The 20008-nt window shown below is 43.6% G+C and overlaps 1 protein-coding gene across 1 annotated transcript; it reads left to right on the plus strand.

Moving 5' to 3' along the window:
* The first annotated feature begins 8002 nt into the window (after positions 1 to 8002).
* On the plus strand, positions 8003 to 20008 carry ALB (albumin). Its single transcript, XM_009570218.2, has 15 exons — positions 8003 to 8159; positions 9198 to 9258; positions 10062 to 10194; positions 10992 to 11206; positions 11856 to 11988; positions 13191 to 13288; positions 13791 to 13920; positions 14770 to 14984; positions 15514 to 15646; positions 16475 to 16572; positions 16733 to 16871; positions 17425 to 17648; positions 18221 to 18353; positions 19530 to 19586; positions 19820 to 20008. The coding sequence occupies exons 1-14, from the start codon at positions 8075 to 8077 to the stop codon at positions 19578 to 19580; spliced, it is 1848 nt and encodes a 615-aa protein (XP_009568513.2). The 5' UTR covers positions 8003 to 8074; the 3' UTR covers positions 19581 to 19586; positions 19820 to 20008.

A 20008-nucleotide genomic window follows, 5' to 3' on the forward strand; every position in this document is an offset into this window, starting at 1 on the left:
GACTCTGTCATTTTGAGTCTGAGAAATGGGCATATGTCCGTGTAGGTCACAGTTGAGCCCTGGTTCTGGGGAAGCAATGTTGTCATTTGTTCTGGTGTTTTTGAGTTTTTATTGGGCATAGGTCAGGCTTGGCAAATTTAAAGAAGTTTCTTATTTGAAAGGTTCGAACATTTCAGACATTCAGTCTTGAACCTCTGTGGTTGTAGATCACAAAACACCACCCCCAGGGACAACGGATGCATTTGGAAGGGTGATTTCCCGTGGATTCAGTGCTATCCTAGCTCAGACTCCTGTTGGGAGTTTTACTGTTGCCTTCAGTAGGAGCAAAGACATGCTGTGATAGACAAGCAACCATTGTGATGTAAAGTGGACCAGATCTGCCTCTTTATCAAACAGTTTTCACATAAAACGTCGAGGAAATGAATTCAAAGTGTTTCACTGGAAGCATCAGAGTTCTGATAAACAGTCCTGAAATCCAAAGTTATGTTTCCTGTGGTACCATACTGGCTTTAACAATCCTAGAGGGAGTCAGGTGCTGGACTTGTAAGATTTCTGGCTTTGGAGACCCACTCAAATGAACATCAGCGTTCTGGGATGCCAAAGCATCCAGGCTCTCTGGCAGGTAGCAGGGAATCCAAAGCTCTCATGGTGCTGACAGCAAGGAAGTTGTGATACCCAGCTGTGCCACAGGACATGGGAGGCTGTGAGGCTCATGTTCGGGTCAGGCTCTTGGTGTTTTCAGGCTTCCTTTTCTTGCACCAGGAGCTGAGCCCGGGGTCTTGGCTCAGCATTAGGCTTTCCTCTCCATTCTTACACCGGGAGCTCGATCCAGGGTCTTGGCTCAGCACTGGCCTTTCTGAACAGGGGCTCCCCCCACTACAGTAAGGGACACAGGGCAGGATTCTTCTCTAATGCAAGCACCTCCATTTTCCTGGATGATGAGAGTCCTCTGTGACTGTCTTGACTCGTTCTGCAGTGGCTGTAAAGGAATACTTGAGGCTCTTTGCAGTGAGAACAGCTCAGGTGCCTGTACTGGTGACAGCTGAAGCTCTGCGAGACCAATCTCACTCTGTTTGCAGTGCTCACAGTCATAGGGAGAAGTCACAAATCAAAGTTCACTTAAAAGCAAAGGAGCCAGGAAAAGGCAATTCTGAATTCATCCTTATAATTTAATTTCCCGAGTTATTTTTAAGGTAGGTGAAGAATATGCTTGACTGGCAATATCGACCCCCTGCTGGTATTAGACTAAAAGGCATTTGAGCAGAAAACAAATGTCAAGGGCTGTCAGCGTGGGACTGGAGGGCAGGGTAGAGGAATGGCCTAGTGAGTATCGCTGCTGGCTAATTGATCCAGAAGACAACACTAAAAGCTTCATGTGCAAAAAGCTTGTTAATATTTCTTCTCATGACTTGAGAATGATTCTTGAGTTAGCACTCAAATTAAAATAACCCAGCACAGCTACTGGGACTTCGCAAAGCCATAGATCTATCAGGTGCCTCTTTCATTCCTTTGATGTGACAATCTGCACCAATCTTACTATTACTCATTTAAATGAAACGCATGAATCGTGTGGATCTTTTCTAAGCTTAATCACATTGTTTGGTCTCTCTTTTAAAAGCAGATCTTCTTGAAGGCTGTCAAATTAAGTCCACAAATCCCTTGTCTCCTTGAAAACCAGAGTTTGCAAGCCCTACTTTAAAGCAAAACCAACCAAACAAGCAAACCAAATGATGTTTTCTCAGTTCCATACCATCTTTTAGTCAGTTCCTTAACTTTGGGAATCCCAGTTCTCTAGTCTTTCATGACCTGTTCTAACAAATACAGGTCAAGGAGAACATAAGAAGGAAAAGGGCAACCAGAAAGACATCTTCCAGGCACGGTGCCACCAACAGTTTCTTTTGGGTTGAATGCCACTTATTAGCTAGCGGAAACAGAATAGCCACAATAGAGTCGGGACGGTAGAAAGGAGGGACTGCAGAGACTCTCAGTGAGGATTTTCAGAGAACTGACAGTGGATCTGTTATGATCATTAGAAATAGGTGAAGTAACTCCCAGCTAAACATAAGCACAAGAACAACAGATTCAACAACAGCTTATCAAACATGAATAATATATCAAAATTGATGGGAAATGGACAGAAATAAAGAGTTTAAACGAAATCAGTGCTTGGTATGCTATAGAAAAACTCACTGATGACATACATATGGTTCCGCACCTATTGGCTATGCCAGCTGTTTTTAAATGGCATGTTAAAGATGAATGCAAGCAGGCATTGAGAACATGGGCTTCTGTGGAGATATGACATCAGCAGAATACAGGGCAGCAAAACGAGGTGGATAGCAAGCTCAGAAGAACACAGGCTGCAAAGGTCAGGCAGCAGCATGGAAATTGGCAACTGGGTGCCAAAACATTTCTAGGGCACAAGTGAACGTACTGGATTCCAAAGGCCTCCTAAGAATTATGTAAGATGAAGAAGAAAGATCCCCCCCGACAGTTATATCATGAAACAAACATCAGTCACACCACCGCAACAATTTGAATTCCAGCTGGCTTGTCAAAGATGTTTATTGAAAACAGAGAAACCAAAGGTTCTTTCTGATAAGGACTTTGTGAACTAAGTAGCGCTGCACCCCGGGTAATTCTTCCCCACATCAGTTTTGTATTTGAAGACGTGCACTTCACTCATACCAAAACATCACTTATTCTTTGAGGGACCTTGTAACTAGAAATGGATAAAATAACCAAGCCAGTACCTCACCTGGTTTGCAGATTGCCTGCTTGTAGTGACACAAAAAAACTTCACAGGGATATGGAAGAAAGAGATTGATCCTTAGAAGTCACAGAACTTTCCAGTTCGTAGCCCTCACAAAACACTGAAGGCTTTGTATGTGGATAGAGTCAAACAATTTGATGCATTATGAAGGAGTCAATACGAGCTGCCACCATCAGGAAGGTATCACCTCACAAGGCAAAACAACACCGCTCTTGTACTGGCTGCCAAAGTGCGAGACTGGCAACTGTCACTAGACCAGGAAAACAGTTACATGACTACACTGTGCATTTCATGAGACAACTGGGTAGGGATTGTAGAATGCCCTAGGGATCAGTTGTGCAGGATTCGAAAGGCAGGACAGGTGACAGGGTTTGATAAGAGGACTCAAACACCGTAGAGATGGGTGTTGCAAGGAAGAGTATTTTGGTTGTGAAGACAGCAGAACTGTAAGTGTGGCAGTGTGTGAACTCTCTTCTCTTTGATGACTGTTAGTAGGGAAGGTGGGAGAACAAAGTGATTTCTGGCTTACTGTTGCACGGGACTTATCATAGAATTGCAGAATGGTTTGAGTTGGAAGTGACCCCAAAGCCCATCCAGTTCCACCCCTTGCCAGGGGCAGGGACACCTCCCACTGGATTAGGGGGCTCCAAGCCCCATCCTACCTGGCCTGGAACACCTCCAGGGATGGGGCAGCCACAGCATCTCTGGGCAAACTAGGCCAGGGCCTCACCACCCTCATAGTGATATCTCATCCCAAACTGCCTTCTTTCAGCTTCAAACCATTCCCCCTCGTCCTACCCCGTCACTCCCTCATTAAGAGCCCTTTTTGAGGTTTCCTGTGAGCTCTAAAGTGAGACTATGAATGGTCATTCTGGTTGATTTAAAAGTGCATATTTTAATGAGAGAGGACTCTGTAAAACTGCAGGCAAGTGGCTGATCACCCAAGATGAAAGGTGTAGTAGCATCAGAACTGAGGGTATGCCTTGCAGATGTGCCCTGTCATGGAATGCTGTTAGCTACATCATAGCACGTCTGTTCTGCTGCAGTGATCAGATCCTTTCCATGTTTATGTTTGCCCATTAAACGGGCCTTCTTGCTCGCTTTGTATCTGTGCGTCTATCTCTGTTCAAATACAAGGCATATATCTGTTTGAGATGTTTGACTTCTTTGGCATGGGAGCCAAACATCAGCGATAAGAATAGCAAACACAGCGCAGCAGAGCAGGAAAAGCTCTGTACCTGACTGTGTGTCCAGAACTACAGATATTAATTTAAAAATACACTGATAATTACAGTTACTTAATAAATGAGCTACTGTCCAATGGAAAAATATAACAGCTAAGGCACATGGCCGTAGGCACAGGACTGGGAATAGGGGATGATGACACCTCGTTCAGCATCATCTCCCCTCCACGTGCAGACAGCAGAGAAGGGAAGCCGCATCCTTTTTGCTGCTTCCCTCTGCTTTGGCAGAACAGTATTTTTCATTTTGAAGAAGTAAAAATAATTGCTAGTTAGCTGCCCTTCTCCTGTTATCGTTTGATACACAAAAAGGCAAAGTGAAACAAAGAACAAACGCCCTTCCAAACCAAAACTGGCAGTGCCGGTGGCCCTGGCACACGATGGTCTTAAGCTTTGTTGTGTATCTCTCAGTCCATCCACACAAACAAAACTTTTGGTCTTTGGAACAAAGGAGAGAAAACAGTGAATAAATCCAAGGGCCACAAAATTGGAGGATTACTTTTAGGTTTTGAGAGATCGCTTTGAAAAGGACTTCCCCAAAGTGCTCTGGCAGCTGTTCTTAGGATTCTATACACAGTCGCTTACTCTAGAGTCTCCTTCAGTTTTAGTACAGTTGGGTCCACATACATGTAACTTTTAGCAGGAACATGAATCCTGGTGGAATATGAATAGCTTTCCCTTCAATCTCTGGGTGCTTCCCCCTCTCCTGCAATCTCCTTCCAGTGCTAAACACCTGAAGAGAGATGGGCATGTGGGTTTTTTCTGATAAAGGAGGTGTCTTTCATGGCTCAGGAATTCCTCCAGAGTTATGGCTCTGCTGTGACATCTCTGTCTGTTGTTTTATCTGTTGTATCCAGGATAAGAGAGCATGCAGCACAAAGTGGATCTGGCTAAATAGGTATCCCTGAAGTATTTCTGCAGTGAGAGCCTGAGAATGAAGCCATCCACTCTGTGCTGTCTCACTCTGTGCACCGTGCTATGATGGGATACTTAAAAACAATGCATCCTTTTTTCCCAGCTCAGTTACTCTTCGAATCACTGTCCCTTGGTCCCCCACATCTGAAAATAACACTGACAACTGTCTAACTTTAGCCATAGGTTGGTATGACAATGCATTCGTCTTACAACGCGATTGCTATGTTGCATTCTGTAACACCAGGAGAGCTTTGCGGAGAGCGTACTCAGCATGGAGGAATTGAGTAACAGGAAGCTTGGGATAATAGTTGATATTGGTAAGCAAACACCAGCGCTGGAGCTGAGCTCTCTCGTTCAGCAGATATATGAAATGTTGGCATAAAGTACAGGACAGACAACAGAAGATATCTGGAAATAAACATGGACCCTGTATTCCAAACTTACATATTAACTCCAGGGGACCCGTGTGTTCTTGCTAACACTGCACAATGCTGCCGGGGAAAATTCCAGATGGCTTTCAAGATGCAGCGTTACCTATGGAGACCTTTTCTGGTGCTAAATTGCAGTGTGACAGAAAATGCTTTCCCTCAAGTCCTTAGCTGTCATTTTCTGAAGGCTATGAGCATTCCAGGAGCTGTTCTAAGGCAGGATTTGCCACGGCCACATTTTTTCACCTTTTTGTCTTGGGCAATGTCCCATTCTGGCTGCGTTTTACAGCCCTTTTATGGTTACCAACAGGACACCTAAGTGTGTTCTTATCTCTCACCAACTGCTCTGCTCAGCTGTGGAAGGGGAGACAGGCTTGAGAGGCAGGTGAATCGAGCTGATGGATGTAGGAGAGCTATATTCCTTTTTACAGTGGCTTTCATTAGGGCAGAAGGTGCTGGTCAGATTGCTGAGTTAGCTCCTTTTATCTGGGATCCTGGAAAAGGTGTTGCTAAGCCCCTGATTCCAACATTCATATCAATGCAAACTGCGTGCAGACGCTCCCACACTGGGAATGCCGATATATCCAAATGTCAGCGATGTGCGGGACTGCAAAAAAACTGCTTGGTAGTCTGCACCATTCTGAAGGTTACAGGTTAATAAAAAAGATCCACATTTTAGTGTTGGGCTCTTATTTGACACTGGGATATGGACAGACTGAAGCATTTAACCAACTCTTCCTTGGGATTCTGTTAGCCTAAAGCAGCACAGGTCTGAAAGATGCACATTAGTCATCCTAATTCCCAGCATTCTCCACAAAGCTGGGATTTTGCTACAACCACTTGAAAATAATCACTATTTCTATCAGTAGGATGAAACCAGGGTGCTTTTCTGCAAATTTGGCTTTTCCCCACTCATCCTTTGTGTAAGAGTTACCCAGATAAGCTTTAATTCCCAGACCAGAGACTTGTTCCTTTAAACCACAGACAACAATCCTGGTTTTCACCTACAAAGCTATCAGAACCAGACTTGGAAAAGTGCAAAACCTGCTTGCAAAAGCTACAGCTTGTACATATGTCATTGCGCCAAACTATTCCATTCACTCCTCTAAGGTTTATGTGGTTATGGAGAACAGAACAGTCTTTCTGGAAGACAAGATGCACTGCCTTGACATTCCTCTAACTGAAAATTGCCTGCAAATATTTTCTGCTTAGTCACATCATTTGATTTCTTTAAGACTTGTCTTAAAACTCAGGTTGAGAAACGAAGTAAAGTTATTTATTTATTTTATATTTCACACAACTGAAGTATTCGTCCTGCTCCCAGTAGGACTAATGGAGAGTTGTGATCAAACTACTCAGGGGAGAGGAAAAGCAGAGTAGGAAAGGGAACCTTAAGGCCTAAGGAAGAGTTAGGGGACCTCGCTCTGGCTGCACCAGGTAGTCACTGGCTACTGGAAGCACTGAGTTGTGAGGCAGAGCACCACTGAGAGCGGTCGTGTGGGTTGACATCGACCACTGGGGAGAGAAATCCATTCAAAGGAAAGCATAGCATTTCCAACATGGAACTGCATCACTTTCTACTCAGTAAGGACCCAACCTTGTACTTGGTATTTGTTTTTAAGGCTCTGGAAAAACAATCTCCATTCTATTCCATGTCCTAGGGCCCTCTTAAACCACACATTTCTCCCTGTGTCTCACCTCCTACCCTACCAACCGGTCAATAGCCAGGTCATTTTTGAAGAAGAGGGTGGTACTTAATTAAGAGATTACTCTTTGAAGGATGTCATCACGAGCAAGGATTATGAAATTACAGCTCCTGGAAACATTTACATGCGTACTTGGCAGTTTTCTGGATCCCGGGTAGCAACAGCACCCACAGAAACCAGAGCGGGACCTGACAACTCAGATGCTCACATTGGCCCTTTGGCTGTTTGCACAGCCTTCCTCATGGGTGTTACCCTACATGTATATCCCAGAATTTGGAGTGAGATGCAGTCTCACACAGTGTAAAAGTGTCAGTTCCGACTTACTGACATGGATCCGTTTCTGCATGCACGTGTTTTGCTCCGGAGTTACCTATATTGTGCGATTCAGATTCCCTGGTACTCATTCCATACTTCTACCTCTGTTTCTTTAGGCGGATTGAAATTGGAGACACTGATTACCTGTACCTTTGGGCTCATCGCTTATTGTGCCCATCTGTACTCTTCATACCAGAATCTCGAGCTCACTTTTGTCAAGTGATTTTAAATTATAATTCTCTAATTACAAGCAGGTATGAGCACTGAGTTCTGCCTGGGTGAGTTATTACTGTACAATACCAACCTGCTTTGCTTTTGGACAAACACAAGTGAAAAAAAACCAACACGGCTATAGGATTAGACGATGACTTTTTTGTCTGATGCCTTGAACTCCGTGTTTGTCATTTGATAAGGAAATTTACGCAAAACTTTTATCTATTTGGGTGCTGGAGGGTTCAACCTTTTCTGGACGAAAAGGCCCAGAGTAGCACATAATAAACAAATAATACCAAATTCATTTTTGGCAAGGACAGGCCAAGTTTTGTAATCTTCCTCAGGCCAAGTGGAAATCTACAGATGCCAGCTCTGTGGTTAATATTTTACAGACACGGGCAGTAAAGGGTATATAAGAAACCGCTTTCCCTTCAATCTTCCTAGCACTTCTGAGCTATTTAGCTCACATCAAAATCTGCAACCATGAAGTGGGTAACATTAATTTCATTTATTTTCCTCTTTAGTTCTGCTACATCCAGGAATCTGCAAAGAGCTGCTCGAGATGCAGGTAAGAAAGGACTCATTAGCTGTCTTTGCAGCCTTTGTTAGAGCACCGTAATGACTTGAATGCAATTTTTGCAAGCTTGATCCAAAGAGATAAGGAAAATTTGGTTGTCTTGAAAAGAAACTAAATGGAGATATGGTGTGGAGGTGGGTAGGACACTCCAGATAACTCAGCTTAATGGGATGGGTCAGTTTGGTGATATCCCTCTGCCGTGTAGTGCATGAACAGATATAGATTATTCAGAATCTGTTGCTTCCCAGCACTGTGCTTTTGAAAGTGCTGTCTTTGGAATGGTCGTAAGTGAGCTCCTCACTAATTAAAGGCAACAGCTTTCACATGAGTGCGTAACAAAATCCCCAGATCTATATCAGGTAGGACTACAACCCATATTTATCACCATCAGGGCCAAGTGAAGGCCTTCATCTGCTTTCCTTGAAGAGCACAGATGATATGCATTGGGAGGAACAAGAGGATGAATTGGCTGAGCTAGTAATTTTGTGTTCCAGAAGAGAAAACTCTGCTAATGCTTGCTGAAATCAAACTGCAGCTGCAGTCCTTTATTTGCGGGAAAGACCCAATAGTGGTGTTCGTTATACAAAGGACGCATTTGCTAACCCTTATAGTAAGCTACAGCAGTCATTTTATGCTTACAGAGGTAACTATTGCATTAGAATCCTAAACATTACACACTGGGGTCCCTTCAGAAAGATGAGCACACGCAAGAGCTAGGTACCTGCAGACAAACGGACAAGAGTAGTTGTCTGAGACAACAAAGAGTTCAAGGGGCCTGAGGAAAGGTTCAACTGAAGTACCCGGGAAAGCAGTACAGATTACCTGGGATACTGTACCAAAAGATGGGATTTTGCCAGTGCTCAGCACTAGCCTGGGCTGTTTCTAAGCAATTCCAAAGCTGCCTTAAGCATGGGTGACAGCTGAACGCTCATGAAAGCCTGGCCCGAGGCCCCCAGGACGTGTTCCTTAGGGCTGTAGCATAGCCAATGTGACCACAAACATCATTGTTCTCTCTGATTTTCCTTGTAGACCACAAGAGTGAGATCGCCCATCGCTACAATGATTTGAAGGAAGAGACATTTAAGGCAGTGTAAGTGAACGCTCACCTTGCATTTTCTGATCGTTTTCCATCTCTATTGATACTGGACGAAAAAGGAAATGAAAACGCTGTATGAGCTAGTGGAGACGTATTTGTCTCACTGAAGCGTGGCAGCGAGTAAGCCTTCTTACTGTTAGGATACAAAGTCTATGAGTATTGTAAGACCTGCAGAAGTCACAAAGACTTCCTTGCTCTCTGGGAAAAGAACTCCTGCAAACCTTACTGGAAAATCTGCGTTCCTTATGTGAAAAGAAAATACGCGTGAGTGATACAGCTCTGATAACATTAGGATGGAGAGAAGTTGCGCTGGGTTAAGACATTAACACAACCACCCCAAAAACCAACCCACAACCTCAAAACACAAATCTGTGACAAGTTTTCTGACACAATTCAATTATTCTCTTTTTAAACTGTTTTGAGGAATGGCAGAGGGCACCAACAGGAATATAACTATTTCTGAAAGAAGGTGGCCTGAGGATCATTTGTAACAATGGCAAAACCCAGCTTAGTTTATGGCATTCACAAATACGCTGGTAAAAGTGGCCGAAAACTCAAATCAGCCTTTTCTGTTATGTTTATAATTTGTTAATTAAGCCTTTTGTTCTTGGAAACTAAGGTGAAAAAACATGCTTCAGAAAGGAGGTGAGAAGAGAAAGGTTATGGGACCTGGTGCTATGCTCATCCTGGTGCTCTGTTTCACACCATTTGAACAACTTGACATCCAGAAACACCTTTGATATTATTGCCTGTTACGTGTCTTATCTCTGTGTTACAAAATGTGCTCTGTGTTTCAGGACCATGATCACCTTTGCCCAGTATCTCCAGAGATGCTCTTACGAAAGCCTGTCTAAGCTGGTGAAGGATGTTGTTGATCTGGCACAGAAGTGCGTGGCCAACGAGGATGCCCCTGACTGCTCCAAGCCCCTGGTAGGCAGTGAACCCTTTGATGTTGTGTTTCTCCTCATTCTAAGCAGCTACCAGCATCATCCTCAGTGAGGATTTGTGCCTGATCCTTTCAGGTGTTGCTGTTGTCATTGGCCAATGCTCAGATTTTAGTCTTGTTTTTTGTCAGATTCAGCACTTCTGCCTTTCGGAAGTGCCTAAATGATCTGTGGAGCCACAAGTTGGAGCCCAAGCACCACACTTGGGCACATTAAGTTTAGCTTTGTCGGGAAATAGGTGTTAGCATTTAGTACAAATAGCCCGGCTATAAAATACAGATATAGTTGTAGGTATTAACGTGACCAAAGCGTGTGGAGTTTCACACTGGGCTGACTTGAAAAAGGTCGGTGTGCTAATTTAAGGTACTGCAAGGAGTTTTAAGAAAACTCCTTTAAGATCATGTAACTAAAGAAGCTTGCAGGCACGCGAGATCTCTGGATGTCCAGCAGGTTCAGCCTGTCTCTTTGGAAAGCCAGGTGCCCATGTGCTCGCAAGCTCTGATATTCGGACTGAACAACATGACTACATTAGTTCTCTCCAAGATTTTCCGAGGCTGATCATCAGGTAGAATAAAAAATCCTGCTTCAGTTGATCTGAAACTTCAGTTTAGTCATAGTCAAACTTAATCAAATAGAGTTGAAAACAATGGGCGATTTGTGGTCTGAATCTTGTCTAGTAAAAGTGTATTTACTTTTCAGTCTGGGTTTTCTTTCATAGATAACTAGAATGTACACTGCACATTCTATAAACGGCAATCCTGACCCTCAGCATCTCCCTTACAGCCCACCATTTTCCTGGATGAAATCTGCCAAGTAGAAAAGCTCCGTGACTCATATGGTGCCATGGCTGACTGCTGCGGCAAACCCGATCCGGAAAGAAATGACTGTTTCTTGTCATTTAAAGTGCCCCAACCAGACTTCGTTCAGCCATACCAAAGACCAGCTGCTGATGTGATCTGCAAGGAGTACCAGGACAGCCGGGTGTCTTTACTGGGACAGTAAGAAAAATGGCCATTTTGTACGGTTTGAGTATTAAGTGGTGCAGTAAAAGAGTCCTCAAGCCGCACGGTGCGTGGGGGCACGCAGGACATGTGGAGAAGCTGCAGATATTTAACCTCATATCTGCAAGTTGGAAACAGTTGCTGAACCATTGAATACCCAAAGCTCTGATCACATTTTTTCATTCCGTGCTAAAGCAGGTTTTCCCATTAAAAAAATGACCTTTAATTAGTCACAATTTATATATCTTGAGGGGGTTGGTTTTTTCCCCAAAACCCCAGAAAACCCACAGTGTTTTCAATATTGATTTAATAATTTACTCGCTCCATCTTTCTGCTACACCCACTGTAATTGGAAACGATGAAGAAAGGTAACAGTAAAAAGAGTAAAAATCAGCAATAAAATCTTGGCAAAATGGCCACAAATTCATTTTTCCACACTCAAAATCAGAATTTTCGAGTGTCTGAGAATGCGTTTGAAAATACCATACATACATCTAAGCTCACAAACACAAAAGAATTCATCCCTAGCAGGCATTGTGTTGGGAAAGCAGATTACCTTTCTAAACAAGAAGTAATAGTTAGAGAAGCTGTAAGGGATTTAAGGTTGTACTTGGATATGTAACTGATGTTTTCCTTTTCCTTATAGTTTCATCTATGCCGTTGCGAGAAGGAACCCCTTCCTGTACGCCCCAACCATCCTCGGCCTGGCTGCTGATTATGAACATGGCCTTCAACACTGTTGCAAAGAGAGCGACATCGGTACTTGCTTGGATGAAAAGGTACATCCTGTTTTCTTAGTGGAAGCTAAGGTGGAAGGCAAGCAACTGGTCTATTTTACAGAGGTCTCTTGTGAGCTTAGCGGCAGTTCTCTTTAAAGTGAGAAGCTGCTTTAAAAGGCCAGTGTTAAATTATGGTTTATGATTCCAAAACTGTGCTTTCGCTTCATGGGTTTCGGTAAACATCTTCTATGTGGCTTCACAGAAACCAAAATGGTCAGACCCCTCACATTTGGATTTTTTTTTAAGAAAAAACAAAAGCGTCAAGCTGTAGGTTAAGCTTGTCGTTTTGTCCCTTGGCTAACACATTATCAGGGAGCTACAAGTATTGTGCAGATGCACTGAGAACAAAGAACTTGTAGCGCTTGGGATTTCTCATCTGTGGTGAACTGTAGTGAGAAGGCTTGCTGCTGAAGAAGCAGCAAAGGGAAAGACATATTTCCCTCGGCAGCCTAACATGCCAGCACCACATCTGATGTGCGAGTGCACAGGAGGTCTCTCCTATTCTTCCCTTGCTTGTTGCCCAAGCAAATGGAGGGAGAGGAGTGAGAAAGGGGTAGAATCTTCCTGTTCATACAAATCTTTGCATTAAGAACTTAGAGAGAAGGGTCAGGATTAATCACATGATAGCCCCATGAATCAATAGCAGTTGACTTCCACAGAGCTTTGGCCATAGAATGCGATGGGATGGCTCCCAAAGCCTATCCAGTCCCACCCCCTGCCATGGGCAGGGACACCTCCCATGGGATCAGGGGCTCCAAGCCCCATCCAACCCAGCCTTGAACACCTCTAGAGATGGGGCAGCCACGGCTGCTCTGGGTAACCTGGGCCAGGGCCTCCCCACCCTCACTGTGAAGAATTTCTTAGTAATGTCTAATCTAACGCTTTCACCCTCCATTTTAAAGTCATTCCCCCTCACCCTGCGGCTATATGCCCTTGTAAAAAGTACCTCCCCAGCTTTCTTGTCGTACCCTTCAGGTACTGGAAGGACTTGAGAAAACTGAAGCCAAGATTTCATGTAAACCTTAAGAATCACACAAACAAAACTTTTCTGTTGTCTCAAGCTCAGCCCCATTGACTTCTGTGTAACAGCGCTAACGGGACCAGAACCTGCTCTTTCCGAAGGGGGATTATCAGATCTGCCTTTATGTCAGTCCATTACACATAATCAGTTTAACGTGACAATGTGCATCCTCTTACTGTAGGCAACTGCCATAAAAGAAAAAGCCAAGAAAATCAGTGTGAAGCAGCAGTACGCTTGTGGAGTCCTCAAGAAGTTTGGAGAGAGAACCTTCCAAGCAAAGTAAGCTCCACTCATTTTTTTTTATTTTTTTTTTTTAATAAGTAGTAACCTAAACCTGAAACTACTCAAGAGAGACATAGCAACATATATATGATTTATTTCCAACTGTTCAGTTTGAACACTGCACTCATGGTGCTTCCCAGCATGCTTTTTTGGCTGAGGACCATTGTCCAACAGACTTTCAATGCTGAGATGACAGTGGTTCCTTAACCTGCTTATTTAGATGTAGGATTTACTTCTGGTCGAGTTTCTGCGTAAAGACTAGACACAAAATCCCAGATACAAGCAAGAACCCTCATTTCCAAATTCACAGACCTGTTTCCTTCTGGTTCCTGGTGCAGGTGTTGATGTTCTTTTGTTGCAGCCACCAGAAATGAGAAGAAAAATGAGGGACTATTTACTTGAAGTAATGCTGATCTACACTACAATAAGTATTAATGACTTACAAGGTTCTGTTTGATACGGAGCTCTAAAACAAGTGTATTTCTTCTTTTTCACCTAGAAAACTTTCTCACCTGAGCCAGAAATACCCCAAGGCTCCATTCTCGGAACTTGTTAAACTTGTACAGGAAATAAAGGGTGTCTATGAAGAGTGCTGCTCAGGGGACATGATAGAGTGCATGGACGACAGGGTAAGTCAGAAATGTTTATCTACTTGAAGAGTGTTTCAGACAACAATAATTTTTGCAGCTGTTTGTTCACAGTGCAGGGAGCTTGAGCTGAGCACTGCTAGAAGATTCCCCAGGCACCAAAACACCCATGGCCACCTCAGCTGGCTCTTACCGGAATTAGGTTTTGGACTGGTTACAGAGCCAGCTCTTTATCATCATGAGGGCAAGAAGCTGGTGCTCACAGTATAGCACATCTTTGGGTGAAGTCTAAACACTGATCAGGGAGACTGAGGGTACTCATTTCAAATCAATCCTAGACAAAGCAGAGGCAAAAAAGGCACAATTTTTTTTGGCTGCCCTGCTGTCTGTACTGCCATTATTCTAACTTTCCCATAGCGCCAGGGAACTCTCAAGAACAGCTTACATGCAGGGATTAGGAAAAACTGTGCAGTAATGACAGGATTTAAATGTTTCCTGGCTGGCTGGAACTTAGGCACACTTTTTGAAATTAGCTTTGGGGTGTTTCTTGTTTTGTCCTTTGTCAGAGCTGGACACCTGCCTGGATTGACAAGATCAATCTGGCCTCCCTGTGACAAGTCACTCAGTGACCTTCCTTGGCTTTCCAGAGTTTGTCTTCTCAAACCTTAAGATCAGGGAGAAAACAGCATTCTCGCCCGTGAACATCATGCTCAACACACACAGGACGTGCCCGCTCCTCTGATTATTCCTCTTTGTATGGAGACAGTGTTTCTTTAGAAAAGTTCTAAGTGTGATTGAAAGGGAAGGGTCTGAGAAAAGAGAAAGAAGATTAATTAATCTATCTTTAAATTATTATTTCATAGCTGGTCTGATAATGTTTTAATTTTACAGGCAGAGATTATGGCCTACGTATGCTCTAAACAAGATGTTTTCTCAAGCAAAATCAAAGAGTGCTGTGATAAGCCCATTGTGGAACGAAGCCAGTGCATCATGGAGGCAGAGTTTGATGACAAACCCGAAGGTCTTCCCTCACTCGTTGAAAAATACGTGCAAGATAAGGAAGTGTGCAAAAGCTTTGAGGCAGACCACGATGTGTTCTTGTCACAGTAAGTAGTGCAAACAGTACATGTTCTTGTATTTGAACGTTCCTGCAAATGATCCTCTCTCTTTTCTGGACTATGGCCTTTTGCAGCACTGGAAAAAACTGTCCTCTTTGGCATTTCAGGTGCCTATGGAGAAAAGGGATAACCCCACAGAGTCCCTAATGCAGCTTCAACCTGAGATGAACCCCCAGTTTCTCATTCATGCTTTTTGACTTTTCCTACTTATCAGAGTTGAATTTATCAGTGCCTCTCTTCTATTTGAAGGCTTTGTGCATGCCCATATGGATTATCTGCTTAAGAAGTACTCTGTCCTGGGGAGCTATTTAGTTCCTCTCACCTGGGCCCTGTTGGCAGACAAGATTGTTGGAATGACCAAAAAGTGCTGCTAAAGCAAGCAAACAGCATTCCAAGCTCATTGTCCACCTTACTTGGTGTCACCTGAGGAACTGTTATTGTCATTTGCTGTGTTGTGCATGAAGAAAGCAGAATGCTATTCAGGAGCTCTCATTCTGCCAGCCTGTGTGTCTTTCAGGTTTGTATACGAATACTCACGGAGACATCCCGAGTTCTCCACGCAGCTGATTCTGAGAGTTGCAAAGGGGTATGAAACACTCCTGGAAAAGTGCTGCAAAACAGACAACCCTGCCGAGTGCTACGGAAAAGCTGTAAGCGCAAAGTTTGTTTGTGAATAACTAGAATGCTTGGTCGGTACCTATCATGAAACGATTGCGTTGAGAAGCTCCTATGGAAGAGCAGGCAGAAAGCATTTTGAGAGACTAATCCCAGGCGAAGTTAGCGATCTGAGCGGAGATGAAGCACTCCAGGGCCCATGACAAGGAGACAGAGTTTTCTCAGACCAAAAAGTAACTCCGTTGGTCACCTCACAAAATCTCAGACCAGTCTCACTCAACTGCCCAATGCCTCAGTCTCTTAGAAGTGTTTCTGCTTGTGCTGAGGAAGACGATTAATAGCTGGTTAGTGGAATTACCCCGTGGGCTCCACTGCTTAAACCAAGCATGGCTGCTCATGGATCATGATGGGAAACCACTGACTCAGAGATGCCTAAACTTAGGTCTCCTCATCTTGAACCAAATCACACACACAGCAAAAGCTGAGGCACTGCCAGCTTTGCCAAGGGCTAGAAAGAAGATGTTCTCCTCATGGTTTATAATCCTATACTTCAAAAACTTTCACACGACTTAAACAAGCAAACAAAAAAACTTCCATTGTCTAGAAAGGAAGTCCAATGGGTAATTAATTTAATTTAAAAAAACAACGAGGTTTTTTTAAATGTCACAGAAATTCTGTTAGAAATGAAGGCTCTCATGAGAATCAATTTCCCCCCGCCGTCCAGGCTATAAAGCAGTGGTTGGCCTTGCAAAAGAGGTATCTTGCAGCTAAGAGGTTTTAGAAGAGTTCAAAAGGTATATTTGAAGGACCATTACCAGGATGTCCTGCCCTAACATTACTCGTCCATTTATACTTGTTTGCAGCAAGAGGAATTGAACAAACACATCCAAGAAACTCAGGATGTTGTGAAGACAAACTGTGACCTTCTCAATACCCATGGCGAAAAAGACTTTCTCAAAGCGTAAGTACTTTCTGATAAATCTTCTTGAGGGTAAACACTGACAGTGGCTGCCTTGGGCTTCAACTGTTTGGTCTTCACTTCTGTTTTCACTTCAGTGGTTGAGCTCAGTAGAGCATTCTTCAAACATCAGCTAAGAGCAATTCTGATACATCTCTTTCAGAATCCTGGTCCGCTACACTAAGAAAATGCCTCAGGTGTCAACCGATACTTTGCTTGAAATTGGAAAGAAAATGACAGCCGTTGGTACCAAGTGCTGCCAGCTGCCTGAAGACAGGCGTATGCCTTGTTCTGAAGGATATGTGAGTACAGTTGTTTATTCTCTCTACTCCTCCTGGAGGTTTCTTCTGCTCTCAAAAATATTGAGTTCCGGCAACACAGTAAACTCGTAATGGTTTTCCATAAACCCCAAGCTACGCATCTAACAGAATTCAAAGTCTCGTCATTTTTCTCGTCAAAGTCTCTAATCATTTTTAATGGATGCGAGAACCTAAGTAGCTGTCTCATGGAAGCTTATGAACGCTTGAGCTAAACTTTGCTCTCCCTCAGAAAGCAAAAGTCAGTCAAGTGGGCCTGCGGCAGCTTGCATTTGGAATAACTAAGCAGTCTCGAAACCCCTTTTACTTACTGATGGTAGCCCAGTGGATGGACTGAGAACCCTTGCAGGTTAAGGAATGCCCCCACTCCAGGAATACCTATTGCTTTTAAGTCTTAAGACCAGGCCATTGGCAAGCAGGTGTTCAGATCCAACACCTTCCACTTCCAGCTATGCTATTGTGACACAAACATTACATATTTCTTCTGTTATTGTCAAAGGCGTAACTCATGTTTGTCCTCCTTTCTTTCTGTTTTCAGCTGAGCATGGTGATCCAGGATATGTGCAGGAGACAAGAGACCACACCTATAAATGACAATGTGTCCCACTGCTGCAGCGATTCCTACGCTTACAGAAGACCGTGTTTCACTGCCATGGGAGTAGATACCAAATACGTGCCTCCAGCATTTGACCCTGAGATGTTCAACTTTGATGAGAAACTGTGTACCGCTACTCCTGCTGAAAAGGAATTAGGGCAGATGAAGTAAGCTACAAGAAATACCTTGTAGAAAAACTTCTGACCTGTAATGCTTTGGGGGGGGGGGGAGGGGGGGAAAGAGGCACAGAAGGAAGCTACAAAGCTCTTGTTTTGTCCTCTGATTGGGTCTTCACCACGGAGAGAAAACCAGATGGAACTATGTGTTTGTACTGAGCTTGTCAGCGCATAACATCATGTGCTTTGGAAAAGGCAAATTGGGCATTTTCTTCAAATGAAATCGATATCTTAGCTGACCACAGCTTCATGTCAATCCACTGCCAGTGCAAGTCGTTAAGACAGCATACAGATCATGTCAATAAGTCTCTTCCCAGTCTGTATCTGGGATAACGAAACGTGAACAGATGGTTGTGTTAAACTGTGAGTTTGGAGTCACAAATAGACAAAGACTCCTCTAGGCATGACAAAAGAAGACTTTCACAGTCCATTCCAGACCATTCTGTGTTTCTAAAAAAAAAAACGCCCTTATAAATGAGCTGTACCTGCCTAGAGTGAGTTGTACAAAGTTGAGAAATCAAACTACAAATAACATTAACACTGTGTTGTGGCTTCATTTTCAGATTGCTGATCAACCTCATTAAACGCAAGCCTCAGATGACAGAAGAACAAATCAAGACAATTGCTGAAGGTTTCACTACCATGGTAGATAAGTGCTGCAAGCAATCAGATGTTGAGACATGCTTTGGGGAAGAGGTATTTTCTATCTCCTTTAAACAAACAAACAAAACAAAAACATAAAACACAGACAGGAAACTGGAAAATCACTAGGAAACCATGCACTAGGACAGTGGTTCTGCAGACTGCTACGGTCCCTTGTCGCTGTGCCTTTACAGTAAACCTGCCTGCAGAGCACAGCGTCTGTCTTGACTGCACAGGTTTACAGCCACAGAATGTAGCCACTGAACAGTTCCATGTGGAAAGGTTGTCTGGAGCTAAACTAGTCCAGTCATCTGCTCAAAGCTTGGCTAAGATCTTGATTAGATGAGGTTCTTCAGGGCCTTGTCTGGAAAAGCTGAATATCTACAAGCTGCAAGTAAAAAACATGTATGTGCAGAATTTAAACTGTGTGTCTAGCATACATCAACTTCCTTTTGTGCTACAGATTCCTGTGAACTCTGAAGGACTGTCAGTAAATAGGGCACCTAGATCAGTTAATGGAGCTGCCTGGCAAATAGAGAGATATTGAGCCCCTGATCCGGTGGGAGGTGTCCCTGCCTGTGGCAGCAGGGGGGTAACTGGATGGGCTTTGAGGTCTCTTCTGACTATTCCACGATCCTGTGGTTAGCAGGGGGAGTCCGGCTGATTATGTCCTCCAAACAGTCACCCCATTCTTCTCAAACTCATCAACTACAAATACGTTCACGCGTTCAGCGTTCGCCTGTCTTTGAAATAACCACAGGAGAAGTTTATCCGTAGCCATATTGCTGGGCAGGCGCAAAGCGGTTACACGGAGTACAAGTGACAGTTCACACAGCGACCGTAAAGCACAGGACTGTGTTACTGATACCCTAAACTGCTTATTGATTGAATCCTTTTTTATTTCCAACCAAAGTATTGCACAGGTAAATATATTAGGAAGACTTAGGAAATAATTATTTGTCTCTAACTCACCCTGAAAGTTTACTTTATACCTTTGCAAAATTGGAGGTTGGACAAGATGACCTTCATGGTCCCTTCCAACCAAAGCATTCCATGATTCTATGAAGAATACCCAACGTACAGGACTGCACAGATTCTAGGGATAGGAAGTGCCATTGGAATTATCCTTTGAACACAGGCACAAGTTTAAGTTTATAAAAGTTCTTGCTCAAGCCCTACACACTTTGTTCCCCTGGTTTCTTTCTCACGGGTGTTTGTATTCTCTTCTAGGGTGCAAACCTCATTGTCCAGAGCAGAGCCACATTAGGAATCGGCGTGTAACACGTGGTAGGTAACAGCAGCAATGCTTGTCTCTCGCATCATCCATCTACCTGCCTCTCTCTGCCCACCCTCCCACCCTTTCTTTTCCTTCAACTCAAAGAAGCATCAAGCTTCCCTTGACCCACCAGAGTTTGCTTGAAAAAAGCAAACCTTCTGCCACTGCGCAGCACGTGGAAAGCTGAAGCACTGCCAGTGTGCTGCCATTTCACAAAGTAACCCTTTCTGTTTCTCCGACATAGGTTGCCAGGGGGGAAAAATACGAAGAAAAATCCTTCCGTGTAACTTCTCCCACCCATTACCACTTTTCCTTTGATACCGAATGAGTATTTCATAGATCGTCAGTGTTTTGTCACATGCTTTCCCAGGAACTTTTCAATCCTATTACTTGGAAAAAAATGGAGAACAAATAAAAGCTTTATAAGTCTGCA

This window comes from Cuculus canorus, chromosome 4 (assembly GCF_017976375.1).
Source record: "Cuculus canorus isolate bCucCan1 chromosome 4, bCucCan1.pri, whole genome shotgun sequence".
NCBI lineage: Eukaryota > Metazoa > Chordata > Aves > Cuculiformes > Cuculidae > Cuculus > Cuculus canorus.

Excerpts from the sequence above, each read along its gene's own strand:
- ALB (XM_009570218.2), top strand. The coding sequence starts at position 8,075 with ATGAAGTGGGTAACATTAATTTCATTTATTTTCCTCTTTAGTTCTGCT. Across the intron at positions 16,872-17,424 it reads TGCCTTGTTCTGAAGGATAT|CTGAGCATGGTGATCCAGGA; the intron begins GTGAGTACAGTT and ends TTCTGTTTTCAG. Across the intron at positions 17,649-18,220 it reads AAGGAATTAGGGCAGATGAA|ATTGCTGATCAACCTCATTA; the intron begins GTAAGCTACAAG and ends CTTCATTTTCAG.